Consider the following 21009-nt stretch of genomic DNA (forward strand, 5'->3'; position numbering starts at 1 on the left):
AGATCAATTCTAACCAGGATCTTCATAGGATTATAAACTGTAATTTTGACCTAGTTATCACAGTTTTTTATTTGCTGGTGTTATGGATATCACACAAGAATCTTGCGTTGTGAGTTTTGCATATTTTCATAAAACACCATAAAGAAGAAGATTTATTGTACATAAACATCCACAGGGGGCAAAACATGAACATGACTAATTAAAAACATTGACAAACACAACAGAATACAAATATTACTATGATTTTATTGCAAGAGAGGAGATGCAGATTTTCTTCGCCAGAACATTTTGTGAATGAAATTGGAGATAATTTTTGCAAAAGGCTCTGGTGGATTTTATAGTATTTTTAGTGATATTCGGTGCAAGGCTATCCATCATGATTTGTTTCAGAGACCGTCTTCCATGATTATTTCATATGATTATTGGGGCGGTCGGGTAGCCAAGTGGTTACAGCGTTTACTCGTCAAGCAGAAGACCCGGGTTCGAATCCCGACATGGGTACAATGTGTGAAGCCCATTTCTGGTGTTCCCCGCCATGATATTTCTGGAATATTGCTATAATATTGATTATTTAGGTGAGCTACAGAGTCTAATGACTCTCACAATTAAATGGTGGAGACACTTGTGACAATTATAAATGGCATGTGAGACACTCAAGTACATCAGCTGATCACATCCTCCCCATCTGGGCCTTGTGACACATGTGACCCAGGTCAGAGGTCACTTCCTGTGTGTTGGTTGTATTGTCAGAACATTCCTCCACACCCTGCCAAGAGCTTCTTACATCACACGCTGTTGCAGAGCTTGTGTGATGCTGAGACCTTGGTAAACAAAGCAATATAACATGTATAGAACATGGCATCTTTTCTGAAGTAAGCATTAACGGAGATTTCTTTCAAGGAGAAACAGAAAGTTTATTTTTGGATTGAGGCATGACTTATAAACATGAACTGTATTTCATTGTCCATTGTTAAAGTCACACATGCTTTTGGTTATTGCTGTTCTGTGTGAAGTCCATTCAATCAACATGATCAAGAATCTGTGTTGTTATGTTTGTGTCAATATCAAGAGAAGGTTTTTAAGTATCGCAACATACAAATATAGATTTTTAGATAATTTAACAGCCAGATTGATGCTCATGATATCACTTGCTTGATTGTCTGGTCCAAACTTAATTTAGAGACTGCTGTCATATAGCTGGAATATTGCTGAGTGTAGCTAGAAACAATTAACAGCCTAGAATTTCCTTATGATTGTTTTTCAGAATACTATATGGTGGATGTATAGCCATTAATTCCTTCTTTTATTTATTATCACTGGGGGGCGGTCTGGTAGCCTAGTGGTTAAAGCGTTCGCTCGTCACGCCGAAGACCCGGGTTCGATTCCCGACATGGGTACAATGTGTGAAGCCCATTTCGGGTGTCCCCCCGCCGTGATATTGCTGGAATATTGCTAAAAGCGGCGTAAAACCATACTTACTCACTCACTCACTCAATATTATCACTGGGATGAAACTACCAAAACTACACATGATTCTCCATCCATGGTAGGGCTTTTCAGGTTAATGGTATCAAACAAGAGTTTAAACCCCAGTTTGAAATGTTACATTAACCTAGTTTAGTTTCAGTTGAAACTTCTGAAGGCCACGGTACTGTCTGCCTCTTCACAAAGCACAGCCTTGGTCAAAGTCCCAATGTGAATAGCCAGCCCCTGATTGAGACATTAAACCAACACATTCACATCTCTACCAATAGCTTGACCTCAGAGCACTGGGATTATCCTGTGAGAAGCCAGCCATCTGGCCCCCTATACTATCCTCTTCACTTCCCCCCACCTCCCAACCCCCCTCTGAGTCACCAGGACACCCCACATCTGTCAGCTAGAGATGCATCTCTGGTTTTGTGCTTAGTTTCTGAGATTTGTCCTAGGATGTAGTGCACAGGCTGGAATCCTTTCCCCTGCTTCTGGCTCTTACTTGCCACAATGGGGGAAATATTCCGTTTGCTGTGACCAATCCACCCGCAATATCTGTGACCCTGTTCTGTCCAAATACAACCATGAAGTAGAAAAACAAAACAAGGTTTAGAACAGATTTTTAGGAATGAATTATTTTGGTATGCATGATACAGTTAATTTTCTCAGGGTCAATTTTAGTTAAATCCTCAAAGCTTTTGAAATTTTATGTTAGAAAAAATAACCAACAAAAAGATGTTTAAGAAATAACCATTAACATTTAAAACAAATTGGTTTGGCCTTATACTTTTTATTTTGGGTTAGAAATAAATGATTTTTATTTTCAGTGCAGACAAATCAGCTAAGAGATTAGCAGAGATTGCATTACAGTTCTCCTTCTAAACTTGCTAAATCAGGCACAGTCTGTAACAGATTGTACCATTGGTCATTTTTCTTTAGTCAGACAGTTTTATGATACCATTGGCTATCAGTCTATTTTCATCGAACAAGATAATGGAGTGTACTGATATACATAAGGACGTTGGATTATGTAAAGGTACCTCTAGACAGATTGGTTAATAAATTGTGAGACATTATTCGATGTTTGGTAGATATTTTTAAAATATTTGTTTGTTAATTAACTTATCCCCAATGTACACTGTCAGTTTTTATATCTGTCTACCTCTAACATAATGTGTAATGAAACTCAAGTATGTGGTATATAAAGATGTGAAAACTTAGTAAAATGGTTAGAAACTGGTGACAAGTCTCTGTGGAATATGTTTTCTTGTTTACTGCTCTCATTGGCAACATAAACATTTTTTCTATGGACAAACAACTTCTTTATTACAATTAGGAACAACGTTTCTAACACCGTTAACAAGCAAGTGATGTGTGTTAGAACTGTGTGGAACCTACACCTAATTGTAATAAAGAAGTTGCTCATCCATATATCTTTTCCTTACTTAGTACTCCCAACTGTTAAATGCCTCTCGGGGCACGGATGGCCCAGTCGTCTAAGTCACAGCGATTGGCTGTGCAGAGTAGCGTCCCTTGGACACGTCCGAAAGCTATGATTGTGGGTTCGAATCCCGATTGCCCCGATTATGTTTCTAAGTTTGTCAGGACCATACCCGTACTCTTGGGTTTCATCGAAGTGGTAAACGTCTGTGAGCTGCATCACTTTGGGCTCTCTTCCCACATTAAGCTGACATGCCGTGATATAACTGGAAAACTGTTAAAAGCAGCGTTAAGCCCAACTCACTCACTCACTCTAAATGCCTCTCAAAGAAACCCTGATATTTGAAATAGTACTGGTGGTGATAACCCAGCAATATCTTTGTGCCTGCCATAATGACTTGATTATGATACATGAAGAATGAATAACTCTCTACATCAGAGGGCAGCCTTGGTATGTGTGTATTCTCGGTGTATAGATCCAACACAGGTAACATATGGCACTGTGCTGAGCTTCCAACCGGTATGGACTGAATGTCAAACAAGCTACGTGCTGGGAGTCTCTTCATGCTGAAGTATGAGTATTGCAGCATCAACATTTTGTCTTTGAACAGTTAGCAATCTGACCGGGGATTTTCTTAGGTGGAATAGGTACCCAGGTTTTCACAAGACCTGCTGACCCGTGAAGTTATGGGGTAGAATAGGTCTTCAGGAACCCTTGCCTGCCGTAAGAGGCGACTGACGGCATCGGGTGGTCAGGCTTGCTGACTTGGATGATACATGTCATCGTATCCCAATTGCGTGGATCGATACTCATGACCACCATCATACAGCTGGAATATTGCTGAGTGCGTCTTTAAACAACAAAGAAACAAACAAAACAAAAACAAGACCTGCTTGGTGCTTTTGGCTATTTGGGCTGGGAAATGACAGCTCAGTTTGACCTCAGATCTTCAGTTTGTCTGTTCGTAAGACTTATTCTGCCTCAAAAACATGCATTATTATGTTGTGGCTAGGAGCAGATGCCTTCTACAGAAGTGTGGGAATATCGCAAGGTCTTGAATGTCAGCTTGCCCTGATAGTACCATCATACAGTAACCACCAACATTGGGGCAAGTGTATGCAGCAACATGCATAATTCATCCACATACCTACCTCCTATCAATCTAAATGTGTCTAAAGTTACTAGGTTGTGAAAGTGGTTAGACACAGAGAACAATACAATGTCATTGGAAAATTATAGATATTACTTCACAGAAATAAATATCAAAAACAAAACAACGGGAGTTAATCATATGTTAATTTTGAGATGTTTTTTTGTGAGGTCTGTATTTCAGAGATTAAGGCTGCAAGAGTTACCTCCCTTATTAAGGATGTGCATGTATGTATTTATTTACATCACTGGTTTATCATCTAAATATTAAATTAGCTTGATAGACTTTTACATTTGATGTTCCTTCTGTAATCACATAAATAATTAGCTGGGTATTTTCACTGTTCTGAATGAGATAGTCTGAATTCATTCCTTGTCAATGACACACCAAGTTCCTCACATTGATAGGCCGTTTGCGATGCTGTCTATACTATAACTGCTACCAGTCAGAGCTCCCCACTGTGACAGGTGGCCACAGCCATGTGTGGAGTTGAACTCGGAACCGACTGACCGTTATGTTTACAAACAAGCGATGACCGTCATAATGCCAAATGCTCTTTCCCAGGCTAAATCATTTTCTTTGTCAATTTGAATTTCTATTTCAACTAACATGTAATTTAGTATAGTAAGAATATAAGGGGGAAGCCTGTGTGTTTTGCTGTTAATCACGAACTAATCTGATTAACATGATTAAGCAAACAAAAGGTAAAAACATCTGGGAAATAGTAAGTCAGTAGTAAACCTTTTCAAAATGCACTATGATGGCGTTTCCGAATACACACACGAAAATATAACATTGTCACTACATTTGGGGTTAGAGGGCAAATTTCAAGATTCTTGTAATGGCCGCTTCCATACTGGTTGCAGCGATGCTACCTGGAGTGTAACGAAGGTGTCAAACGTTTGGAAGAAGTCTGTTCATGTACAACTGAAGGGAAGTAACTCTTGCTGGCTAGATATATTTCTGGAATAGCTCCAGCAGTTTGGTGGTAACACATACCCCTCTTGTCTGAGGGTTTTACGTATGTTGTGCCAAAAAGTTTTCTCATTATTGGATAGATATGAAATAACTCATGGTGGTGGAGAACAGTTGGACCATAACGTGTGCTAAAAATGTGAATTAATTATATTTGTTGAAAAACAATTTTGAAAGAGGAGTGTTTAGATGTCATGAAAAGATGTGAAATAAAGGCTGGATAGCTCTGATATGGATATTGTAAGGAATGATAATATTTTCACTATGAGTGAAAAATAGGGAAGGCTGTGAATCCTCAGGACCTGTGATTTGCTCTGTGTTTGAGTCATGGTGTTACTAAAGCCTCACAGCATTTCTTTGTGGACAGACGCTAAACAGCTTCAGCTCTCAGATGCATTGGCAAAGATGTATATGGTATTTTTTGCAAGGCTTTCTACATTTCTACAAATATACGTTCTTTACCTGACAGGAGAGCTTGCCTTGTTAATCACAGAAGGTGTTTATGTCGGTACATGTACAGTTTTTCAAACCGGAGCTAGCTTGGACTTCTGTCTAGTTTAATGTTATGGGGTGCATTGTTAAACAACAAACATCATTTTGTGATGTTTGGAAAAGCAAATGTATATAAAAATATAGGAATAACAATTTCTTTGTTATCAGGTTTAAACCAATGTTTTAGTATGTATGTATATATTTTGTTTTAAAATAAAAAGACACATGATCAGCTACAATAAACCAATGTTCTCTGTACAGTGAATATGTTTAAGTTTCTGGAGCTGACTAACCAATAACTTCAATTGATTCAAAGCAGTTGGGTGATGATGTCACTGTATTTATTTCCTGGATGGAGTCGGTCCCAGCCACCTGTAATAGTGAGTGAGTAAGTATGGTATTTATGGTGCGTTTAGCAATATTCCAGTAATATCACGGCAGGGGACACCAGAAATGGGCTTCACACATTGTACCCATGTCGGAAATCGAACCCAGGTCTTCAGCGTAACGAGCGAACGCTTTAACCGGCCCCCCACCAGTAATAAGGAAACACCCAAATGGATTGGCTCAGTGCCTTGGAAATTGTGTGTCATCATACCCAGAAAGTGTCAATCTGTGCTCACAATATCAATCACTGGATTGTCAATTTATAGGATGTGGCGTTAAAAACAACAAACCAACCAACCAACCCATTTCAGGAAATATGGAGTAGTTTGTCCTGCTTCATGAGAAATACCAGCATTTTATTTAATCAAAACCATATTATGAAAAAAAGCAAGCCTAGCTAGGTATGTTGCACAATATGATACCAGCTTTAGAAAAAATAGTTGTAATCAAGTAATAAAAAATGTCATCGACTATATGTTGATGTAAGAGTATTGGAGTGTGGAATATTGTAGTATGGGTTTATAATTGGAGGTATATTTCCTCTCATAGGTATTATTGAAGAATTATTATTATAGTCATTATATATGCCTATGTATTGTCATTACCTGTTTTAAATGTTAGTTAGTTAAAAATGTTAAAAATTGTTACCAGTAGGAATGACTGCACCAGAGAAGCAGGTAATGCTAGAAAATCCCAGATTTCGTAAAGAACTGAAATAGCGTTAATGTGTGAGTGTTCTGAATGTTTTGGAAGGGGTTTCAAGCAACTTTCAAGACAAAGACACCGGTTTGAGTGAATAGTGACGGAGAAAAAAGTTTTGAAAAAATATAGCATCCTAAGGAGAAGGTCACCACGCGCCTGTGACAGTGGGGACAACGAAGTAACAGTTGACGGTGAGGGGATTGCGCTGACACTTGTAACAATAGACACGTAAACACATCTTGCTTGCATTGTTACCTGTGCTGCAGCAAGCCGATTAGGCTTACCTGGCAACTTGTATGACTGGCATCGGCTGGAACAGATTGTACCTATGTCTTGTGTATTTGAACAGTGTATCAGTGAACAGAGTCAGCTATTTAACAGGGGCAGGAAGGTCACCTTAACTGTCTGTTTTAATTATCTACAGTTTTAGTATACGTTTCTTGAATTGGGTATGCATTGTTTTGAGAGACTGTGTATATTTCTTAGCTCCTCAAAGTGATCTTAGACATGGGGTAGCCTAGTGGTTGAAGTGTTCATGTCAATGTGAAAAAGTGGCGGAAAACACAACTCACTCACTCACTCACTCACTGGATTGTCAATTTATAGGATGCCTTCATATAGCACGAATACTGCTGAGTGCGCATTAATCAATGAACAAACTTATCTTTCATTTTCTATAGTTAATCTGTCATGCCATGACTATATTACTGTAGTAATACGAAAGAATTGGGTGTTCCTTAACTTGTTTTGAGTAGTATATATAAAAATACTTCCTCTGTAGTCCATCCAAGAGGTCCTAGCCATACTGTCAGCTGCCATTGTGCCAATTCCCATTTCAGGGACCCGTGAAGATCCGGGGTAGAATAGGTCTTCAGCAACCCATGCTTGCTGTAAAAGGCAACTATGCTTGTTGTAAGAGGCGACTAACGGGATCACTCACTCACTCACTCACTCACTCACTCACTCACTCACTCACTCACTCACACTTACACAGGATGATGATAGTCGTAGAGCTGATACCTGAGTAAATAACTTTTGAGTTGACAGACAGGGGCCATGTTGGTGGGTTTGTAAATGTGTATCAATGACCATCTGACAGTGTGGGGCATCATGTATCTGATCTTCAGCACTGCATCGCCTGTGTATAAAATACACAAAATTATAATTGCCGTATTCGATGTAATGAGCGACTAGGGCGGTCTCAAAATTAGAAAAAGGGGGCTCTTATTATAATGTTACTTTGGTGAAAAAAACAGAGTTGAAAGATAAATTTCATGGTTTATACTGACAGTCTGAAATGTTAATGTACGACAGATATATTTTTCCAGAATTAAATGCCAATAACTAAGGATGCATATAACACACGAGTGCATATTATAAGCGAATAAATAAGTATTGTGTACATTGATCAATCAGAAGGGGTGCTAATTGGGATTGTTCACTAGCCAATATCTTATCAAATGTCGCCTTGGGCGCTTATTAGAGCGGGGCGCTTATTACGTCAAATACGGTAATGATATTCTAACTTAAGAAAATAGGTGCATGAATAATAATGTGTATATTTTTGATAATTTTTTGTGTTGAAAAGACTTAATCCATTTATGTCGCAATAATTACATTGTGCATCCATCCAAGTCTTCCATTAATCTTAGTCATGTCATGAAGACACAAAATGTAAGTCAAAAGTTTTAGACTGAACAACAGCTCTTGTCTTGATGGGGCGACTGTGTGTATGTGATTTAGAAGATAAAAGTTGTAATTTGAGGCAATTGTTCACACCAGTGTAAAGATGATGGAGCTATGCTGTGACACTGTCTGTCTGGAGACTGGTGAGACAGAGGGTTTACAACACTATTGTGGATGTAATGTTATATACACACTCATTGTGAGGAGATCCACATGTGGCAAGGCCAGGGCTTGTCACAGTCATTAAAAAACACATGTCATTTGTAATGGACAATAAGCCTGTGTTCTCAGTTTAGATTGATAGGGAAACGAAGAGATGGTTGGTTGAGTTGCAAGATAATGTGGCTGCTTTGTTGAATCCCCCTTTTCATCTAGTTGGAGATGATTATGTTGATCAAAACTTTCATGTTTGTACTGCCTCTTTGTACCGGGGTTTGAATTGAAATGTTTGGAAAAATGTTTGAAAGCTATGACCTTTTGTTACATGTTTTAGAAGAATAATTAGTTTTTCCAGGAGCAATCCTTTTCAAATACTAAGTAGACACAATTTATGGATAACAACTTCTTTAATACTGTTACCAGAAATTGTGTCTACTTTGTCATCCGTCAACTTCTAAGTAATGCTTATCAAACAATTTGTCCAATACTGCATAGGAGTTCTAAATGACAATGAACTTAAAGTCAATTAATTAAGAGAAATGGATCTTTCAGATTTATTAATTTGGTTTGTTGAAGTAATTTGAGTTTGCCTATATCATACAAAGCTGTTTATGATTTCTAATACCTGATAAGGAGTCTAGCAGCAAGCACCTGCTCTACAGAGAGTCAATGCTGTCAAGGTTGCAATATGAGTTCAACGTCCCCATTTGTACCTCTCAACGCAAACATTAAGTCTCCATGACATGCGTCTTCAAAGTGCTGACATTTTCCCACGAAAACAGCCAATAATTAATTTAAAAGCACTTATTTTTGAAAGAATATTCCCTAAATCATTAGTGTGTGCAGTTTCTATTGAATGGGTTTAATTTAAACTTCTACAATTGATTACCGTCTTTTGATCTTGATTTGAAATGTGACACCCAGATTGTTTTCACACATGTGGTATAACAGCGGTATCCAACTGTTCTACACACAAGGGGCTCAACCCCTGTCCTGTGACCTATGACCTCTGATCATGTCACAGCTGTTGATATGAGAAGTTTGGCAGACCATTGACATGTAGACGTTTATCGATAACTGTCCTGGTGTTATGTGGACTGCTTCTCTCAGGGAAGTGTGATGTATTTATGAAGGTGTGTGTTTATTTGTGTGTATAGAAAGTAATTCAGTGGGTTCACGGCATACATTACATTTTCCACTCCTATGTGTCGTCGGAAAGGGTGGCTGAGTCCACATCAATGATAGACATAACATTACCATGGTCCTTACAGAGTGACACAGCTGAATGAACGCAGATTTGTGTCCTGTAGCCTAAACGTTCACCTGTACAGCGTCGTATGGGGTGACTAACAGGAGTTGAGGCAAGGATTGTCTGCACATGCTCAGAAAGAAGGACGTCCGCTGTCATTACAAAATTTGTTGAGGCACAGTACAGGAACTGTTGAACATGTTGAATGGGAAATAGTACATTTGTTGTGGCTGTAGGGATACCACACGGATACCAAGAGTCGGTGTGCACATTATCAGGGAGAGAAGTCGTGTAGCTATATTTAGAGTACGAGAGGGTAATCGGAGTAGAGCTTGGATATACTGTGCCGTCTGCTCTCAGGGCTACAGGTTGATCTAACAGTCACTGCCAGGGTTGAAAGACAGCCAAAACCGAGGATGAGTTCTTTACCTCACGCTGCTCACAGTAATAGCAAGCTGGGTAGCAGGGATGGATGATAGTGGATACTACAGCAAGCGGTCGGATCAGTTTAAATTCAACAGTGGTGGCAGCAGTGAAAACTTTCCTCCCGATGACATCTTCCATCTTAAGTTCAGTGATATAGGCAAGTCTAAGTCTTACAGGTATTTTCGACATGGTTTCAAAGATGAAGAGGATTTTGAAGAGTTCAAACAAGATTTGAGGGATTTCCGGAGGTTAAAGGAAGAAGTGAAAGAGGTGTATGAATATTCTGATTCGCTGAACGGCATCAAAACAAAAACGACTCACCGGCGTAGTCGCTGTTTCACTGGGAGCAGAGACTCTCTTCACGACCCCCTAATGGAGTTCTTTAAAGGGGATGAGCATTTTCAGGAGTTTGAACGTGTGTTTGACACAATCAGTAGCAGAAAAAGATTTTCAACTGATTTTGACCCATTCAGGTGGACAGGGAAGGGGTCTACTGCAAGTAGTGGGGAGGGGGGTGGTGCGTGTGGGGGGAGGGACTCCAGTCACGACAGGGTGGGGGGAGACAGGGGAAGTCGAAGGACAGAGGGGGACGCTTATGAGAATGCTTTCTCGGATCTCAGTATTGATGACAGCTTCTTGGATTTTTTTAACAATGATGAAGATTTTATGGAGTTTGAGCATGAGTTGGAAAAGTTCAAAAGTAATCGAAGATCTCGGGTATTGGATGGGCTCAACCGACGCAGTAGTTGTGATATATTCGGAGATGTGAAAGCTTTCTGTGATAGAAGTCTGAAGACTGATTCTTCCAGAGACTCCACAAAAGGTAGTGACCACTGTGATAGAGACAGTAAAATGTGGAACTCGGCCGAGGAGTGGGACTTTGTTCTCAACAAACTAAAACGGAATAGCCGATTATTCTCCGATAAAGGGCCACCCCCTGATTGTGATATATTCAGTGAAGAACCTATTTATGTACACAAAATCCAGGTAGAAGATCAACCCAGTCGTGATAAAGGTAAGTGTATTGTGAGACTGTCACTCCCGTTCAGGGACAAAGGCCTATTTTGTCAGGATCTTTCGGATAGTCATAATGTTGTTATTGTTTTCATACACAAATTATGTAGATGTTTCCATGTAGTTCAGACAGGTTAAAATCATCTGTGTGGGTTCAGCTTAGTATAACTTATTTATATATTCTTTGGAAACTTTCCAAACAACCCCTTTCATGATTGAAGCTTGACATTGTTTTGATTGATAAATTACTGAAGGGACTCCTTGTCAATTGTCAAAAGGAGGTGGGGGTATGCGCTGTAACACCTGTGAGATTGTATCAGAGTTGAGCAAATTACATTCCATTACATAATAACTTGCAACAGCCTGTGATTGATGCTAATCAGCTTAATAAGATTTCAGTACATGCTACCTCGGATCAGGATTATAGGGATTATTTATTTTAGGGGCAAGACAGGGCTGGTCATATCAAATACTGTCCTAAAGATGTGGATATATTTGAAACATTGCATGTCTTTTGGAGGTGACCCTATCTAATGGCTGTCCTTTTTTTGTGATGTCTTTGTGATAATGATGTACAGATTGTTATTAATTTTGAGAAAGAACAACATGAAATCTATATTTAAGTAAGATAAGTTCTTCTGACCATCGCTAAGCTATTTATATTTTTAGACTCCCCCTTGGGTTGTCACTGAGCATCTCTATGTATTGCTGATTTCCTGATTATGTAAGAATCGCCATAGTTACTGTGATACTAGCAGACCATGACAACCTCAGGCGTCTTAAAGATGGATAGACTCTCAGCTTTTGATTTACGAGCGTTCCCTGGAAATAGATCCTTTTCTTTTAATCTTTCGTCATTTTTTTTCAGCCATGTAAGAATAGAATCATGTTTTTGTTAGGTTTCAGGTTAGTTCCCTATTTACGACCTGCTCAAGTCGTCCATGTCAAACATGATTATCCCTCATTGTTAATTTCCTTGTAGATTGCAGATTACTTAACCCACATGGAACTACATTAGTTTCGGGAGTAGAGTGATAATCAGGTATTTGGCAGTGTGTTTTGTTCCCAGATTTGTCGTACCCAGCATGGTTGAAGGGTGACGCAGTTCTTGACATTTGCTGAAAATATCCCGGGGAACTGATTGTCTGATGTTTACAATCAGGCAGTGTGCCATTTGTTCAGGTGTCTTCAGTTGCCTGTGCATTCTGCGGTAGTGATGCTGCGGTGGTGATGCTGCGGTGGTGGCCATGGGGCAGACAGATGCACCCTGATGTGTGCATACAGTCATGTGATGGCAGACTGTAAATAAATCACTCTCATCTGTATTTTACTAACTCGCTTTGATAATGAAATTCCCCAGACCACCATAGTATATTACAAAACAGGGCTAGATTTGTGCTTCATATTTGATATTGTCATAATAATTAACACTGTTTTGGCGTTATTTAAGCATAATATATTGGAATTATATCTCTTCATAATAAATAGACTTTCATCTTATTAACTGATGGCAGAGAAAGACAACATTCAGTGTCCTTTATAATGAAAATTATGTGTCAGTTTGTCATCTTAGTGAGCCAGACTAGTGATGCTTAATGTTCTGTGATCATGTCTTGCTATATCCTTGAAGCCTGATTTGAACCACTTGTTATGAAGCACACTTTGAAATATGAAGAAGAAGTTTATACGATATCAAAGGCCACATGGCCAAGACCTCCCCAGGTTTTGTGATGCACACGGGTGATATTTGGAGACAGATTTGTTATTTTGTGTGGCAATTGACAATGGTAGAATATATAAATTTGGGTACATTGCCATGTTTACTTATTGATGGAATGTTTGCAAGGCGAATTGGTAAAGAGGATTGATGCATGGTAAAAAAATATGTCTATATACTATAGATTTGTGACTAATATCTAATATAATAATTGATAAGTTTGTCCTAATGTGGACGATTATTTTTGTAAATGTGTGAACAATTGAAATAATGTGACACATACGTCTGGAATATTGCTTTAAAACCACTAACTCACTCACTGATATAAACTGCCTCACTAAGTTAAATCTCTAGTCACCATCCATGTCATTTTCTACCCCTTGTCTTTTGCGTAACATGAGTTATTACTGAGATCTTGTTGAGGTATATTTGCATAGAAGTAGGAAATGTGTCAGTCTTGTATTAATGTGACACTGAAACAGGATGGTTGTGTCTTCATGGCATGTAGGAATATGTGACACTGAGCCATACATTGTTGAAGTCAGGAGGTCCCATTTACCTGTCTAGTCACTGTATGGAGCTCGTAGGTTGATTTCCTGTCACTGATTGTCCAGATAGTAAAAGCTCTGACGCACCACTTTGAAGAGATAATGGTTGTTGTGATGCTGGTTGCACAATGGAGACAGTTAGCAAGTAGTGATGTCATGGACAGGAGTAGGTGTTGTAGATGGAGGTAGTTGTGTATAGGTTATAATCAGATGGTGTGAATAGGTCATCATAAGTATCCTGACAAGTGATATCATTTTTTGAAAGATCAGATCCTGTGATTATTCTTTGAAGTGAATCAGATAGCCAAAATGGTTGCTAAGCATTGATACATTTCTTGAAATCTGTTCTTGACCTCCCTGATGTGATATCATTTGAAATCTGTGCTTGACCTCCCAGATGTGATATCATTTGAAATCTGTGCTTGACCTCCCCGATGTGATATCATTTGAAATCTATTCTTGACCCCCCCAGTGTGATATCATAGGATACATTTTATAAAGACATAAAACCTCATTAAGTCATGCAGCAGTGGTTGAAGGATTGTCCTTTTGTTTTCCAGATACGTAGACTTCAGACAAATGGCTGTATTGCATCTCTATGAGACAGGCCTGTCCCTAGTTTTGTCCTCTTCTGTGTACAGTAATTCGCCTAATATTCGATGATTCACGTTGATCGGATGCATGAAATAGACATTACGTTTCCTGATTGGACATTGATTTTCTGTAAAGTTGCTGATCAAACAGCTCCGAGGCGTCTTATTTTCAAGTTTTATGCATGTTTGTTGTGTAATCGTAAAATTGACGCTTTAGAGAATATTATTCAGAAATGGTCAAGAACACGATGTTGTTGCACCATCACAGCTGTTCATAAATTCTGTGTTGTAGAAAGTCAGCAACAATGATTTTGGCTGTTCTAAGTAATTCATACAGTCATTTAGTTCTGTTACACAGGTGGCAAATATCAGAAATAATGATTCGTGTTTTAATTAGAGAATATTATTCAGAAGTGGTCAAGAACACGTTTTGCCTCACTGTGACAGCTGTTCATAACAATCTGTGCATTTGTTGATGGTTTCCGTTTTTGGGGGTATTGAATATGTCTTACCCCCTTCGATCTCCCTTTACTCTGTCTTCAGGGTATTTTTAAACCAATGAGTAGAATATATTTTTGAAATTTCGGCTTAAAATGCTGTTTCAGGTTGCCTCTAATTTTCTTCTGTTTATGTGCTGCCCCAAATTTGTCAGATGTTGCAAAGGTCAGACCAGTGATAAATGTGTGTCATTGCATCAAGTAAGACATGGCATTGGTGTATTATTCACTGCAGTGGGGTTTATGTATAGGGGTGTTTTAAGGTGTATTCACCAGAGATCCAGATAAGCTGCGTATCTACGTAAAAGACGCATCAGAAATGCAGAAATATGCAGTAAAATAATATCCAAGCGTATCAAATACGCAACGAACATTACAGATACGCTACAAAATTAAAACTTGTGCGTATATTCAAAATATTGTGAAGTAACCCTGCTTAATTGATTGGCAAATCAGCAACTTATTTTGAAATTATAAACGGGCATTCCGTCAACCTTGCCAAACTCCACGATGACAGTTACATCATGATCATTTGCCATCACACTTGTGGAAGTATCGTGGTATTTTTGAGTCCTATAAAGCTCTCGAACCCACACAACACCAGTTTGCAGGGACTAGATGAATAGTGTTTTTAAATATTTAACTTAAATACCCACATGTGTAAAAACTAGTGGGTAACAGAAATTTGAATACCCAGATAGAATTACTGATACGCAGTGATTTTAAAATGCATGGGTAAAATACCCACACCAAAAGCTTATCTGGAGCTCTGATTCACTAGAATCAACAAATCATCTCAAGTCTTGAACTAGTAGATGAGGGGCCGACTCACCTGGACTATATATCGGTCATTAAGCTTGAATGATCTGTCAGAGTAATCTCTTATCTTTAAGATTGTGTATAAATGAATAACTGCTTTTCTGATGGAGATATAATCAGTTGGTGATTCATATTGCTGTGGGGCAATCGGGATAACCAGCTTGCAACCACTTCAGCCCATGTTCACGCATCACTGACTGTATATCCTTGTGTGAGACGACGTATATGAATAGGTGGGAATTTGGCCTTCGGGTAATACTTAATTTATTCTCACAAAGTAGTCCTGAATGTCCTACTTAAAGGCAAGTCTTTGTACACAACATGATTTCAGGTCTTGTAAAGTCCTTCAGTTCCCTTAACTGTTGTTAATGTAAGAGGCATGTTTGGATATCTCTTCTAATAAAACTAAGTTTAGGGAACATGAAAATAGGCTAATCATGTTCCTGAAAGAATCGTTTGGATCCGATTACATGGACATAAGCAATGAATAAGCAATGTGTTTCTTGTATATGTGCCTATATACCAAGCTGTCGTATATGCTGGTATATAAGAATATATGTATATATTCTGAATATCACAAGATTTTATGATACCATGCCTCACAAATTACACTGTTTTAAAGTGAAAGTACATGACTGTGGTTATGACTCATTATGGTTATCACAGGGAAATATATTGTATTGTTTATGTCTAATGTTCACCCTGGGATTAGACAATTTCAGTTCATAATCGGTCTACCTAGGAGGGATTCTGACTCAGTGACTTGGTTGATTGCATGTCATCGTACTTTGATGACGTGGATAATTGCTCAGAATATCAAACACTGGTTTATCTGGTCCAGATTCTATTATTACTGCGTGCTGTCATTTGGCTGGAATATTGCTTAGTGCAACTATGAGCTTGGGTGAATTGGATCATTTAGTTGAAATCTGTGTGAGTTAGGTATTGCAATTCTCTGGTGAATTGTGTTAGTATTTTAACTGAGACATGTATCCATGTCATACGTGCTACACAAAGTGTCTTGTTGTAAAAGGTGACTAACAGGATCGGGTGGTCAGGTTCGCTGACTTGGTTGATGCATGTCATTGTATCCCAATTGAGTAGATCGATGCTCATGATATCAATCATTGGATTGTCTGGTCCTGTCTTGATTATTTACCGACCGAAATCATATAACTGGAATATTGCTGAGTGCGGCATTAAACAGCAAACAAATATACTAAGAGTTATTGAATCTGAGATATTTGTCTCCCTTATCAAAATGTGTAAAACTTCTTGTATATTCACAAAGTGGAATATTAACATTCTTGTCCCCGATGAAGGTGGCTATTAATGTCAGAATACCAAGTTGAAACAAGAATGACAGGAATACCCACCCTTTCCTGCAATCCAATTGTTGGCATTAAATGCCTCTGCCTACGTCGTGAGAAGGATAGCTGTCTCATAAAAGTCGAGAAGTGTTTCAAGAACGCCTTTTGTTATGTCATGAAGTCCCTGTAGTGAAACCTGATGCTATAAATGAGCTGTACACTGAATCAATGTGAACCCTGATGAAATCCTGTCTGTCTGTTGTCAGAAGTACACCCTGTTCCTTCACATGTCTGTGTTTTATCGATGCTTTGAAATAATGTGGATATCAGACATCAAGACATGTTTGGGGAGGTCTGTAATTGTCTGCTGATAAGGACTACGATGATGATGATGATGATGTTGGGCAAGAGGCAGATAGATGCACTCAGTCACCGCACGTCTAGTGTGTGATGTGGATGTTGTATTACAGTTTATAAGGGTTGTAAGAGAAAATAAATATTCATGGGGCGTAAAATGGAGATAATCTATGCTAATCGTCTTGGGTGCATCGTGATAACTTGATTATTTGGGGTTCCCTGCCCGGTTGGAGACAGGACGTCAGCAAGGGAGAATCTAGCTGTGGTCGTGTGTTGTGGGATATATGCTTGGGATTATAGGCAAATGTCAGTAACATTTCTGCTTTAGATTACAAATTATTTTCCAGTATGGTTTTGATAAGTGTATCTTAATATTATTTTTTTCTTCCATTTGGGGCGGTCAGGTAGCCTAGTGGTTAAAGCGTTCGCTCGTCACGCCGAAGACCCTGGTCTGATTCCCGACATGGGTACAATGTGTGAAGCCCATTTCTGGTGTCCCTCACCATGATATTGCTGGAATATTGCTAAAAGCGGCTTAAAACTGGACTCATTCACTCACTCTGATTCCATTGATAAAGGAAACATACTTTAATACTTAGTTATGTGAAAATACTGAAGTCAAGGACATATTTAAAGCCCCCATGCTGTATGATATTGGCATAAGCTGAGTAGACTATATATGTGCACAACCAGCCGTATTATGATTTTTATGAAGCATTTCCTTAGGATTAAAAATAAAAACGAAAGTAAAATTTCATGTTGCAAATATTTCCTGGAGTTTGACTGTGGCGAGTCGTCTTTTCAGTGGTACTTAATGACCCACTTGCTATACATCTATTGATGTACATGAATGAGTCGTTATTTGTCGCCATGAGGAGAGACGATTATCATAGCCACAAACCTCCTTTCATCACCAGTCATCTAGGAAGCAGGACTGTTATAACCTTGCCTCACTTTGTCAGGTTCTAAATGTTCCCATGAATCGATTCAGATTTCTCTTAGCCAGATTTCTATTACATAATTTTCTACATTTTTTCATCTTGCCTGCCATTGTGAACATCCTTTTGAGATGTGAGAAAGCTGTAATGCAAATCTTCTAGTATTACTCAATGTGTCTTAATCAAATGCGTAACCATTGTAGGGATAACAAACATGACAAACAGGCCATGTCTGGGTCGATGTTATAATGAGTTGCACCACTCTGTGATGGACTGATGTCAAAACCTGGGTTGTAGGGAGCTTTTGTATGGGGTTAACATAGGCTCTCTCTCTAGCCCCACGGGGAGTCAGAACCTGGGTTTTAGTGAGCTTTGGTCAGGGTTAAGATTGGTTCTCTCTCTAGCCCCATGCCCCATGGGGAGTCAGAACTAAGTCAGAACCTGGGTTGTACATGTTGTAGGGAGCTTTGTACAGGGTTGACATAGGCTCTGTCTCTAGCCCCATGGGGAGTCCGAAGCTTGCAGTAACAGGCGACTAACGGAATCGGGTGGTCAAGCTCACAGACTTGGTTGATGCTTGTCATTGATCCCAATTGTGTGGATTGATGCTTATGATGTTAATCACTGGATTGTCTGGTCCAGAATTGATTATTTACAGACCACTGTCATATAGCTGGAATATTGCTGAGAGCGGTGTTAAACAACAAACAAACGGAAGCTTGCAGCACCCACAATACAGTAGTCTGCCCTTGGGCCCTGACGATATGGGCAGGACTTGATGGGATGTCTTTGTAGGTGTGGGTTGAGCATCCATATATGTGGGTTGAGGACGGGGGTAGAGGGGGTGGGGTGTCCATGTGGGTATTGTCAGTGGGTCCATGTGAGGAGTAATATCAACCTTGTACATAATCTTTGTAGGATCACACATAAAACACACATCTAATCAGTAAATATAGAATGTCCCGACATCCATGTTGGCCTGGTGGCCTACATTGTTTCAGTTATTATCTCCATGTTATCAGGACACAATCAATGCAGCATTTTTTCTGTACCTGGACGACCTTCTGATGAATTGTTACACAACAACGTGGGGTATCGTCTGTTGTTATCCATCAACGACTAACAACAATGCAGTGACTAGTTCACCATCTGTGTCAAGGATATTTCAACATTTTGCCAATTTACAGTCTGCATGTTTGTCTGACCGGTTCATGTAACTGCAAGGTCGTGGGATGTCTTGGTGGTTAAAGCGTCCTCGTCACATGGAAATCTCTGGTTTATTACCAGGGAGTTAAACCCTTGCTGGCCTAAAGTGAAAATCTATTTAAACCAAACTCAGAAGATATTCACGGTCTAGATATATAGAGTGTACTGTTCTTGCCACACATGGTTGCTGTTTAATTATAAAAGTCGTGTTGCCAGTGTTCAAGATTATAAAAAATAGTTTTTTTCTATTTTCTTACATTTGATTTTGTATTTGAGTAATAAGAAGCCAGGCTGCTTCCCTTTCAAACTCATCGTCACACAAATCTTTCAGGGGTAAGATAGATTTACTATTGTTGATGAGAAATGTGTTCCTGTCAAATCAATCCCCAACAACGAAGGGATGGCGTTTATTTGGTGCTGTCGGTTACCTTCTTTGTCGGTCCACTGCCATCTGTCAGTTGAGATTCGGAGACGGCAGTGACAGCAGTCTTTGTACCCGCAACATCTGCATGGAGGACAAAGCTGAGGTTTCTCCTTGAGGTGATTGTGCTGTGTTGCCTGGGTTGGAGCAGGGAGGACAATAACTGTTTTATTGCCCTGAGAGGATGCTGGGGATCATCTCTTCAATCTTTAGGCTTTTTTCTTTGTGATAAAAAAGTTATATCGTTTCTTGGAGACGAGTTCCACATCAAGCTGATGCGCTGTGATGAAACTGAAAAAACAAATGTTCAAGATGTTCAAAATGGCATTAAATCAAAATCATTCATTCACCCTTGGAAAACTTTTTTTTTTAATAATTTTTTGCCAAAATTACTTTTTTATGTTAATTTGTCATATTTGGTTTTATATGTTTGATAGCATTGGAAATAAACACCAGAACTTGATTATCCAGATTGACAAATCATGCTCTGGTTGTATGGTTCAAGGGGGCTGATGTGCATACTACAAGTTTTCATGTGTGCATGTTTTAAATCACATGTAAATTGACAGAATGCTTGCAGGAAGTCAGTGCAGAATGATGTCAGCACAACTAAAATGTAGCTTTGTGTGATACATGACTTGGTGCATGGGTGCCCTGTTATACTCCAACCCTTGCCCTTTAAAAAGTATACAACCTCCGTGACAGTCGGTTGATAATTTCCATCTCTGTCATTCATCAACAAACTACATAATGTTTAGGTGACGTTAAGTTTTGTAATAAAGACAACTTAGTACTGTTTAACTGAACCAGTCATATTACCCAGGAAATAAGTTGTAGATGTTTTTTATGCTTTTGAGATGGTCCCTTTTTTTATTGACTACTGTAATAAAGACACCTTTAAAAACAAGATCGTTATGTTGATCTGATCTATGACTGTACATGTAACAATAATAAAGATTGAATACTGATGATAAAAAAACTAACTTTTATTCACTCAGCCACTCAAGCTGATGATAAAATATGTTTCTTAAAAACCTATACTGAGAACAATACGTTAGGACATTGCGTTGTACCTATTTCCTTGCCATGAAGTACAACTGTAAGGTAACACCTGTAGATGGCTAGGCCATGACACACCAGGAAGAAAATGGGTTTCTCCAAGAGAGGCGGCGTGACAGGTAACGCATATGAAAGTCAATATGGACATTAGATCCCGTTCGAGTGTTACGTACACAAGTTGGGTCTGTGTACTATCTTTATTGCATCAGGTTTTATCATTTCTTTTATAAATGACGTGTAAGAAAAGTTCACTGACTTGAAATGAGATTTCAGTTCAATAGCTTTAAGGAAATAACACTGATAGCAACTGATTGTACGTCAGAACTTCCGCAACCAGTTGTCAATTATATAATATATAACACTTTGTAAAGAATAGTATTATAGTGTGGT

General features: G+C 38.9%; 1 protein-coding gene across 6 annotated transcripts in view; it reads left to right on the forward strand.

The window, feature by feature from the left end:
• The window catches only part of LOC124121546 (ras association domain-containing protein 1-like), a 100280-nt gene that overhangs the window by 29607 nt on the left and 49664 nt on the right, over positions 1 to 21009 (forward strand). The window contains exon 1 of one of the 6 annotated variants that reach the window (XM_048396954.1): positions 10692 to 11155. The exons of the other annotated variants lie outside the window; for them this stretch is intronic. Coding sequence (XP_048252911.1) covers positions 10807 to 11155 — 349 coding nt within the window. The 5' untranslated portion in view covers positions 10692 to 10806. Of the gene's footprint in view, positions 1 to 10691; positions 11156 to 21009 lie in introns of those variants that run through there. 6 annotated transcript variants of the gene reach the window in all.

Source organism: Haliotis rufescens, unplaced genomic scaffold, assembly GCF_023055435.1.
Source record: "Haliotis rufescens isolate VD_foot unplaced genomic scaffold, xgHalRufe1.0.p SCAF_16, whole genome shotgun sequence".
Lineage (NCBI taxonomy): Eukaryota > Metazoa > Mollusca > Gastropoda > Lepetellida > Haliotidae > Haliotis > Haliotis rufescens.